The following is a 12,118-nucleotide window of genomic DNA, read 5'->3' on the forward strand; positions in this document are numbered from 1 at the left end:
ATTATACCTATCAAGAACGGAATCATGCTCTTTAGGATTTGAACCTATGACATCGGGTTTTGGAGACCCGACGTTACCCATTCAGTGACTTTGGCATTGGACTTTTCCAAAATGGGTATTATCGGGTCAGGTGAATTGAATTCAAATTAGATGAGAGCGAGGTTGGAAAAACAAGGCCAATGATTTTAATTGTTACGAGCAACATCGGTTGTATATGATAATCCCTGTTTGATGGGAACTTGCGTGCCAAAGAGAAGAACGAAGCCAACAAGAAAATCCGAGTTAGGTGGTCATGACGAAGTGTGTCCTATGTCTCAACTCTTCACATTGTGCACTCTCTTCTTCTAACCATTGAATAGAGTGCAGAAGGTGAAAAAATGTGCTCCGGATCTTTGAATCCTAAACAAACTCGGCCATTGTTGTTTCATCACTAGGCGTTAAAATGACAGGGGGTTTTACCTAAAATTCACCAAAGCAAAGAGTGAAGACCAATATTTCGATAGCAGCAGACAAGTTTAAGTTTATTACTGGCTACAGTACTTGAAAAACAAAAAAATTTCGCCGGCCGTAATATTAACTATTTTGTTCTTGGCCGGGACGTTGATTTATATGCATTTTTATTGCTTATTTGTTTAATTTCTCGCCAAATAATAGAAACATAGGAGGCTTTTTTATTTTTTATTTTTTTGTCAAGGAAAGTTTATGAGGATGGGAGGCTGTCACATTCTAGTATCAGGGCATAATACAAGTCTCTTTAAGAATTCACAGAAATGGGTCTTAGCCAATTTTTTTTGTTTTTACAAATTGATCACCGAAAGAGATTGTCAGCAATTGAACTTGAACCTAAACCTTGATTTTAAAAAGAAAATAATCATTACCAACTCAACCAATCGTTGTTGCCAAAACATGGGATGCACTTTATTTCTTCACGACATATCTAACTTTCTTTGAATAAATATTCTTATGATTATATATAAAGTGAAATAATAAAGTCAAACTTTAAAGAACTCTTTATTTATAATTGAGGAATCTACCACGGCACTACAAAGGGTCAAATATTGGATTTGTATTTAGGGGCGTTTTGATATAGGCGCCTCGTTTTTTAATTTTTTAGACTAAATATACACTCCTTTTGAAAATTTGATTAAACATTTTACTAAAATTTTGGTTATTAATTTCAGTTTTTCACATAAGTTTATTTTGTTTAGAATTTTAGTTTTTCACAACTATTCCTAGACATTTTGTTTTTTATTTTTTTTCTTTTCCTCTTATCCCTATATTTATGCATTTATTATCCATCTCTATGCATTTTTTTTATTGTTTTGTTATAATTTTACTTTTTTTTTTTTTTGTGAATATAGTAGAATATTTATAAAAAAAAATTGTCTGATTTTATTATTTAGAAGACCCAACACATAATAAAGATTTGTTTGATTATATAGCTACATCTAGTTACCTATAATATGGACGCATTTAGTTTTATAGTGGCTTTGATTTTTTGTATTTCTTGGTACATTTGGAATGCAAATGTACTAAAAGGGTTATCGGATAGAGACACTTGGTTTTGTGGTACATTTGTGATTTTTTGTTCATTTGGTCTTTTGGTACATTTGGAATCTAAACGTACCAAAAGGGTTACCTGACAATGGGCACATTTGGTTTTATGGTACATTTGGTTTATCTGTACATTTGAAATCTAAACGTATCAAAAGGGTTAAATAACAATGGGTACATTTGATTTTATGGTACATTTGGTTTCTCGGTACATTTGAAATCTAAACGTACCAAATTCTCAAATGTACCATAAATTTTAAGTATATTATATATATATATATATACACACACATACATGAAAAAATATGTATTGAAGACTTTTTATTGAGACATTTTTAATAGAAGGAGAATTTTTTTTTTTTTAAAATACTGAATAAGGTAATGAGGAATTAGTTAATTGATTTTTTATTTTATTTTATTAAAAAAATGTCATTTAATGTGTAGGAGGGGATTGATGAAATTAAATTCCTATATTGTAGGCAATTAGTTGCTAAGTTACCTTATGCCTCTATATAAACTAATGACATGGAAATTAAATAAATAGAAAATTATTGAGGTGACAATTGATCAAAGCACCTTAATCAAATCTTTAAAAAGAATGAATGTTTAATTTAACAACTATAAAAAAGATGTAAGGCAATCTAATTTTTCCTTGTATTTATTAGCCAAGTCGTGAAACGATCATAACTTTGTCTACTAATTTGCTTTGTTTTTAATTCCAATCGTATACGAAATAAGAGCTCATTTAGAAGTGATTCTAAGATGACTGAATACATTTTTAAATTATAAAATGGTTTAAACTTATGTGCAATGCAACTAAATGAACACAGTTTTCTTGCCAACTGACCCAATTCATTTCTGCTTAACATTCAAATAATTAGTAATTAATATATGTCACGGTTGAGGGCCAATTCAAAACCTTTTATTTTTGGGTTGTAATACATCACAATCCTTAATCCCTGCCATGTTTCAATATGGGAGGAAAATTTGATGCTCGATGTCCGCGACCGGCCCTTCAACTTGTCCTTTTATTACCGTCGTTATTCTCATTGGAACCTATTAAACCAACTTAATCTCCCTTCTTAATCCCAACCGCTAATTCACTCTTTTAACACTCTCTCTCTCTCTCTCTCTCTCTCTCTCTCTCTCTCTCAAATTGTAGAGATGGGGGACAAGGCAACATTGAGCAAGGCAATAATGGAGCTTGAAGACATGTACCAAGGCATCCCAGATGAGTCAGTTAACCTAACTTTCCAGGACTTTGCAGAGCTCAAAATACACCAAGTTACATCAGAAAAGAAGAAAAAACCTACTCCATTAATACTGGATCCAATCTCTGAACTCAAATCCACCCCACAAGCATCATCCCCTTCTCCTTTCACCAAACTCCCCAGCCTTGACTTCAACCGTGCCTTGCAAGCATCCGGAGACAACCACCGCCACCACCACAACCGCCACCACATCAACGAAAACAATGTCCCCGTCGGTCCATATGGCATAGGTAGTAACAATGATCATAATTATCATCAGCATGGGCATGCAGCACGTGGAGGTCACGGTCGATATATGGGCGGTGGTGACCATCATAGTCATCAGATGCATCATGGTCATGATGGCCATGCAGTTAATAATGATCATCATATGAATATGAGAAGTCCTGGTCCCACGTGTAATTCCGGTATGAAGCATGGATTGGAGACTAGCTTGGGGGCAGTTGATCATGACGTGAGTGGTGTCAGCGGTGTAAGCATGGCTTCCATGTACCAGAAAGAGAGAGGAGGAATACGAAGGCCTGGGATTCCCCACTCTAATATCTGCACCCCTTGCAGTACCTACATCTATATTTTCCGCCACCGTTGCCTGGTACGTGTTATTTGTACAAATTTACAGTATCTAATGCATTGCTGATATATTTGAGAAAATATTGAACACATGTATGGAAATGATGATGGATCAGATGGTAGTAATTAATTTTGTATGCAGGTATGTGGAAGAGTGTATTGTAGGCGATGTGTGATGATAGGGATGGGAGAAATGACAGAAGGTAGAAAATGCGTTGAGTGTTTAGGGAGGAGATTCAGCCAAAGGTATGGTCAAGTCAAACTATGATCAATTTTCTTTCCACTTCTTTGAAGTGCTATCATACAATTACTAGATATTTAGATTCAAACCATTAGCTCAACACGATAATTACCCATATGGGTAACTTTAAAATGATTAAATTTTCTTATTTTGAATGTTATTGATATTCTAAGAAAATAATCATTTATTTATGATCTTTAAATAAATAATATGGCAAAACTGCACTTTAATTAATGTTTGATGACATTTGTAAAGTGTCAATAACATCTTCCTCTGTAACCCTGTAACCCTGTAACCCAAAGGAAAACCTTAAAACTCTTGTCCTCCAGCCACCGCCCCTTGCCATGGCTAGGGGTTGGCGGCAACCCTCTTCCCTACGTATTTTTCTCCTCCAGCCTTACCTCGTGCCTCCCCCTTCTCTATCTCTTCACCCACTGTTTTGAATCAACTCTCCATAATTTAATAGAGCCCCATGGGAGAATCAAGGCTTGCTCTGTGGTCAAGAAGCCTTTCATGGCGGGATTTGCAACAGGTTTTCTAGCTTTGGTGGTGGTGCTGTGAATTGTTCGAGGTATGGTGACATTGTTGATGGTCAGAAAAGGTTGTCCTGTGTTCGTTGTGCAGATGAGCCGTCGGCGGTTTCCTTTATGGCTTAGTTGTAGTTTGTGTTTGTTTGTGCCACCTAGCGGTTTTGTGGTATTGCTGTGCTTTGAAGAAAAAATTGCTACTTTGAAAATAAGTTGTTTTTAAGTGTTTACCAAACACATTTTTTAGCTCAGCTTTTTTTGATACCCACTTTTTATAAAAGCACCTCAGTACCAAACTAGTACTTTGTGTGTTCCTCAGTCTCAGATCTGTCGACTCTGATCTATTGTGGCAGATTTGCACGGCTGATTCTTGTGTATTGTGTTTGTTTTGTAATGCTTATGGGGGATTAACTATGTTTGTTTACTGTGCTTTATTACTCTCTCTAGATCGAAGATTTGGTCACTAAAAAAAAAGCACCAAATTCGACTCCCATTAATAAAAATAAAAAAAATTCAAAGAATATACCCATTTTCATGGATTGTTTTCCACTCCCAAAACCATAGATTGGACGAGTTCGTGTCAAAAACACTAGAAAAAGGTAAATAGACTATTATATACTCAATAAAAACGATGAAAATCATTATAGTGTTGAATACTAAATACATCAATTGTCATATCATGTAATGAAAAATTACAAACAAGCTACACATCTTAAAAAACAAAAAAGGAAACTAAATACTAAACAAAGGCCGGCAATGAGGTTGTTCTACACGACGGGACCAATAGTAACATATAATTTAAAGATATAAAATGTATTAGCATTGCCGTCCTTGGTTCTTCATACTCGGCACTTCACAAACTGACAGCGGCCTAATACAAGAAGAAACTCCACTACAAGATGTTTGGACACAATAATGTTTTTGTCTCATTGTTTATTTTATGACACAAGTAAATTGGCTTATAGGTACATACAAAGAGCAGGGAACGTTGGGTGTTACTCAAGGTACCCTTCCAGTGTGAAGCAAGCAGAGCTCAAGTGGGCTGAGAAAGGGCCGAGAAGAAGCGCCGGCAACAGGGGCTACGGCAGGAGCTTGATGACGTCGCCTAGATCAAAAAGCCCGATGACGCCGATGACTCCGAGGACCCCAAACAGAGGCCATGCTAGTGGCCCAAATGCTTTTGTCGTGAATAGTTCATCCTATTCCCCTTATTCACCAAGCCATCGCCACCACCTTCCTTTCTAGGAGTTTGGATGGAGACCACAATTTATCCAACAATCTCAGTTTTCTTTTGGTCACTGAGTTATTTCCCATACATTATTCTTCTAATGGTTTATTACTATGGATTTTGCTTAATTAATTCATTATACGTGTATCTTCATTTTGTGTTAACATTTATAGAAATCATATATTCCATAGCCTAGAACCACCGGCCATGAGATATACCACGAGATAAGCAATCAAAAGGATAAAATCTCTTTTTTTTTTTCGGCCAAACAATAGAAGAATTAGGGGAGGGGATTTCAAAAGTAAGATTTTAAGTGCAATGGTAAACGCTCTTAACTACTTAAGCTACAAATCCTTTGCACGTAACACTAGATCTCTAGGTTTATACATAAGTATCATTGATTAGATGCGCAAGTTACAAAACCCTAACAAACGGATACAAAAAAGATATAGCAAATAAACCTACAGTATTTCGGTCAAGAACAAGTGAAAATAAGATATATACATATATACATATATACATATATATATATATATATATATATATATATATATATATATATATATAGCTATGGAAAATAATTATGTTAATTAATCCACGCCAAATTTTTATTTATAATGCATTAATAGTTCCATGATTTTCATTTGAAGAACAAGCAATTCAAGTGCAAAACCAAAATCATCAACAACCAAAGCATGAGGCACAAACAAGCCTTTGTACTAACTAAAGCTTTCTTGGTTTGATCTTGATTGGGAGACCCATGGATGGATATGGCCCAGGGTTACGAGTTATTGCTTCCTCAGGGTGCAGCTGTGACCACTCAAACTTTGTCACCAAGTTGTGGATGACAATGAGTAATTCTATTTTGGCAAACTCATTCCCTATGCAAGTGTGGAGACCTCCTCCAAATGGAAGATAAGTGAATGGAGGGATTGGTTTCGATGGGTTCTCAAACCGTGATGGATCAAACTCTCTGGGATTATCAAATACATCTTTGTTCATGTGAGTTCCATGTGCCATCCAAAGCACCTGCAGCAGGCATATGATATAATTAAGCAATAAACCCTACTTATTTAAATGTTACTTAGATGCTAATTAGAGTTCGAGAATTTGGAGATTTTTTTTTCACTAAGTATCAACAAAAAACCAATCATGCTTCACAAAGGAGACCACTACATGGGAAAGACAATTGGCACGTCCGGAGTGCATGGCAAAGGGAAAATATTTGGGTTAACAATGGGGGTATAATCAACCTGTTTTAACATGGGTGGATAGCGAATTTATATATTAGAGAGTAACAAACAAAACACGTGTTGTAACATATGCACATGTGGACTATTGTACCAAGTGATGGAGTAATATTGTTACAACGAAGAATTACTTGTGCGATAAGGGAATAGTATGAAGCTAATGATTAAATAAAATTTTACCAGCCACCCTTTGGGAATGTCATAGCCACCATATTGAGTGTCTTTAACTGTTGTCCGAAAGCTACCAAACACAGGAGGTACCATCCTCATCAACTCTTGTGCAACTCTCCATGTGTATTTCATATTGTGTATCTCAGACCATGTTAGTCCATCTTCTGCTTCGTCATCCCTCTTCCTTAAAATGTCCATTTGTTCTACAAAGCAATGAAAGTTAATACAAATATATAAGAAGTGTGAGAAGTTTGCCATAATTAATTAAGCTGCTAAGCAAAAAAATGAAATAGCACTATATTTAGTACCCTCTAAAACTTTGTTGTAGATTTCAGAGTCTCTGGACAGCTTCCATATCATTAGGCTCAGAAGGATGGCTGAAGTGTCATGACTAGCTATGATTAAGGTGACATAATTATCTATAATCATATCATCAGAAAGTGGTTTTTGGTTTTCATCTCTTAGGGTTAGTAAGCAAGTGAACAGATCGCTTGTAGGGCTCAACTTCCCCTTTGAAAGCTCCTCCCTTTTTTGCTCAAGTATTGGCAAAATACGACTTACAATCCTTGATCTGGCTCTTAGACCTTTCCAGAAAACTGTGCCTGGAAAATTGAAGGGAATCGTCGCAATTGCTTTGAAGGCTATGGAGAGATCATCAGACAAAGCCTTAGTCGTGTGCTCATCCTTGATGCCGGTAAGGATGTTGGATGCTAATTCAAATGTGAGCTTCTTCATGGTAGCGACTCCTTTTATGGTGTCTTTGTTCTTTGTTTCTCTTAGCAATATGTTCTTGATTAATTCATCCATAGGTTTGATGTTTTTCTGAAGAATTTCAGGCTTTAAGATGCTCATCATTGCTCCCTTTACCATTTTGTACCTACACTACAACAAACATAAATTACCTCTTCATATTGAACCAAAAATGTAATAAGGATCATATGCAAATTAAGGGCTGTGTTACATTGTCGGACATTATTAGACTGTCAATCTTGGTCATAGATCGTAACATACAAATTTAGGGATATGTTCCAACACTAGGCATCTAACAAACCATGTTATTAGACTATTAATTTCGGTCATTGAATATAAACAAATTAGAGGTGATGCTCCACTACTATCTGACATGTTATGTTATTAGATTGTGAAACCTCGTTCACCTATGGTTATTAGACTGTAAAATCCTGGCTATATGACAAAATGACGTTCTAATGCAAGACCTTTGTCAAGTTATGTTTTAAACCATGAATTTCGATCATGCCTTAAAACAAAAACTTACATAACTTATGATTTAGATTGACAATCGAATAACATAACGTGTCACAAGAAATCATTTCAGTACAAGTTGGAGGGAACTTATTTATTACCTTGATCCTGTAAGTTCAAATATATTTTCTTTTCCAGCAATGCTTGCAAGGGCGAGCGGTTGCTTGGTGGCAAGAACATCATCTCTACCACCAAGAACAAACTTGTTACCTGCTTGACCAGTAACAACGACAGTTGGTGAACCCATCAAGGAGGTTTTGAAAACTGGGCCATGTTTTGAAACTCTTTCTTCGAACCACTGAGGGCCTCGGTTTTGTTTCTGTGCTCGGCGGAAGCTCAGGGACTCTCCTAGCAAAGGGTACCCTAGAGACCCTCCTGGGAGATTTTTGGTCTGACCTTTAAACAGAAGTAATTTTGAAACGAAGAAAGCTATTATCAAAGTGATCGCAATTGCTAACATGAAAGCCATATGTTTGTAGTAACTTTGAACGATGTTATGCAGACTGACGAAAAGTAATAAGATATTTATGCTCAAATTAAAATGGAAGACATTTAATTTAAAATTGTAAGAAATTAAAAGTATATGAGGATGACGGATTGAAAGGAGTGGAAAATATTAATTAGAAGTATTAAAGGATAGGATTAAGAAGAGGATATCTGAGGTGCAGAATAAGTGGCCGCAATTGAAGATAAGATGACAAAAAATTCGGTTAAGATGATTTGGATACGTAAACCGAAGATATTCAAATGCTCTGGTTAGAAAAGACGACTATGAGACAGAGACTTAGGGCAAAAGGGTAGAGGAAGATCTAGGAAAACTTTGGAAGAGACTATAAGAAAAGATATGGAGTATTTGGAGCTAATGGAAGATTTGGCGGAAAATCGAGCGCAATAGCGTTTTAGGATTTATACAACCAACCCCCACTTAGTGGGATAAGACTTAGTTTTTGTTGTTGCAGAAGTATGAAGAGCTCTTAAGTGGGTTAATTAATGGGAAAATTAGAATCCCCTACAGTTTTTCTATATCATTTAGATTAAACATCTGTGCCTTTTTAAAATTTGATTAAACTGTTTTGACCAATAACCATCACAAGCTAAATTACATGTCATTATTATATTTTTTAAATTAAAATAATTTTTGAATTTATCATTTATCTGCATGATGCACTTTTTCTTATTTAGTCGAGATATTAGTAATTAAACTATATTTTCTCTTATTTCATATATGTTTTTTCGATCACAGTTTTTTTTTTTCTCAAATAGTTGGTGATCAACATAAAAGCTCAGTCTAATTTTTTCAATTTTTTTGTGATTTTTATTTTTTGCTGTTTTTTTAAGTATAGTTGTTGACGAATTATTATTAGGTACAATACATTACGTACATATTATCTGCAGGTACGTTTGAATTTACAAAAATCATTAATTGGTACGTTTATTTGTAATTTTGGTACGTTTGATTTGATACATATTGTTAATATTGGTACATTATTTTTATTTTGGTACGTTTTATTTTGTACACATTGTGTATTGGTACGTTTATATTATTCTCAATCCTATTTTCTCTTAACGCACTAAAAGAAAAACTTATTTCGGTACGTTTGATTTTGTGGGATTTAAAAATATCTTAAACTATTTTGGAAAGAAAATATCTTAAATCGTAGATAATTATTGCTAAATTGTAGCATTATTGTGAAAATAAATTGAATCTAACCAACTTCTTTTTTATTTTTTTTTATTTTAATAATTATCTCTAACGGATGAGAGTGTAATTAAAAGGATAGATTATACGAAATTTGTTACAATATAATGTGCATATAGCACCAAAATTATGACAAACAAAAGTTTAATCAAATCACTAAAAGGTATGGATGTTTGATCTAAAAAATTTAAAACTGAGGCGCTTATATCTAAAGATCCCTTAATTAATTAAGTTATCTTACATTCTTGATCCAAAAAGAAAATGCCTAATGACTACACTTTAATATTTCAGCATCCATAATCATGGATTCTTTCTAAGCAAAATATAGTGTTAAGTGATGTAATTAGTTGATTACATAATGTCATGATTTGTGCATACTTATTCTGTGAATTATTCTTACTAAGAAATGCTAATAAGGAGCCTCTTTATAGATTTTCTACAATTTCATGTTTTTGGTACAATATTTTATAACGTTTGCATGAGAATTGTTAAATTGTACGATGATAGAGAGTTCATGAAAAATCCAACTTTTAAAAGAGTCTTTTTAACATGTTTTTTTTATCACCTTAATTGTTACATCATGTGGTTGTAGCATTACTAGCTGTGAGTAGTGGTGAAAATATTACTTACATGCTACATACTCAGCCATGAAAATGTAACAAAATAAGATTAAAAATAAATGAAGGACAACAATTATGTTTACCTTTATAATATTAAAGGACAAATAATAGCTGTAGTACATGCATTTTAGTATAATCGGGGACTAACAGTGAAATAAATTAAGAAATGCAATTTGGTTTGTGGTCCTTGGTGATGTCACATTAACACATAGATAATGGCAAAAAACAATAAGAACCTCCACAATTGTCAATTACTAGATGTCTTAGTAGTTCGTACAATAATTCTTTTATTTTATTGAATAACAATTATCCTTTCGTTATACTAATTTGCTCAGCAATGTGGGCTATGTATTACGAAAGTTTAAATGCTACACAAAATATTTTAGAATTGAAGAATCACACCAAAAGTGAGATACACAAAGAGAATTATTGTGCAAATACAGTAAAAGTAAGCAAACTCAAAGTGGGCCGATAAAGAAACCCATTTGGTTGGTAACATGTATACTTTTGCAGTACCATGATGTCGTAGGTTCAATCTATATCCTAACCATTTTTCCATTGCTTTATAAAATTTTAGCTTTTTAGTTAAAATAATATCTGAGATTTTCAATTTTTTACTTTGATTCTTGAGATTAAAAATCTATAGAAGTAACCCCTAAAATTATCCACTGTCAATTATTTTGATCATTTTGTGAAATATCCCTTAAATTGAAGAGCCATCGGTCTAATAAGATGAGTTGATTCGGTAAAAATACCCTCAATTTAAATTAGATTTCTCACAGAATGACCAAAATAATTGACGGTGGACAATCTCAGGGATCACTTCTATCAATTTTAAATCTCAAAAATCAACGTAAGGAATTATACCAATCTCACGGACCATGAAATAAAAAGCTTAATATGAAGTACATGAGATACACATAGAAATGATAAATTCTTTGCCTAAGGCATAAACAAATCCTTGTAAACAGTAATTAAGGCTTTCTTGGTGTGATCTTGATTGGGAGACCAATGAATGGACATGGCATCAGTTGCCTAGTTATTGGTTCATCAGGATACACCTGTGACCACACAAACATTGTCACCAAGTTGTGGACGATAGTAAGCACTTATACTCTTGCAAACTCATTCCCTATGCAATGGTGGAGGCCTCCTCCAAATGGAATATAAGCATGGGGAGGGTTGGTTTGGATGGGTTCTCAAACCTTGATGGATCAAACTCTGTAGGCTTGTCAAATATCTCTTTGTTCATATGAGTTCCACGGGCCAACACCAGCAAAACTCAATTCACATGTTAAGTCTCATCATCCAGAGTTGATTTGATCTTTTTTAAAAGTGCTAGTCATGTTTTAAAATATGTTCAATCTAAGCTTGCACTCCTAACATTTTTGGGTTTTCTGAATAGAAACTCCTAGTTACACGGCATTAAACTAACCCGAAATTTACTAATCAGCTTTATTTACATTTTTCTTAGGAAAAAAGACTATAAGGCATATTAGTACGTAAACGGTGACTTGACGAAACACGTTGATCTTCTTAATATTACTCTTTTCCTTATGTCTCTACGAAAGATTTGACATTACATTTTTTTTTTACCTTTTATATTGTGTTTCTTGCGAACGAAGGAAGAAAGAACACAAAACAAAAGAACTCAAAAAAACCAAAACAAAAACAAAAACCCAACAGAAAATAGAGTGAATAATTCCTGGTGACACAAAGTGGAG

The 12,118-nt window shown here is 34.2% G+C and overlaps 1 protein-coding gene across 1 annotated transcript; it reads right to left on the reverse strand.

Moving 5' to 3' along the window:
• Nucleotides 1-6,114: 6,114 nt before the first annotated feature.
• Nucleotides 6,115-8,544, reverse strand: LOC137714980 (taxadiene 5-alpha hydroxylase-like). Its single transcript, XM_068454165.1, has 4 exons — nt 8,177-8,544; nt 7,121-7,689; nt 6,822-7,015; nt 6,115-6,420 (listed from the first exon to the last, which is right to left on the reverse strand). Exons 1-4 carry the CDS (start codon nt 8,542-8,544, stop codon nt 6,115-6,117), a joined length of 1,437 nt encoding a protein of 478 aa, XP_068310266.1.
• Between the last annotated feature and the right edge of the window lie 3,574 nt (nt 8,545-12,118).

This window comes from Pyrus communis, chromosome 14 (genome assembly GCF_963583255.1).
Source record: "Pyrus communis chromosome 14, drPyrComm1.1, whole genome shotgun sequence".
NCBI lineage: Eukaryota > Viridiplantae > Streptophyta > Magnoliopsida > Rosales > Rosaceae > Pyrus > Pyrus communis.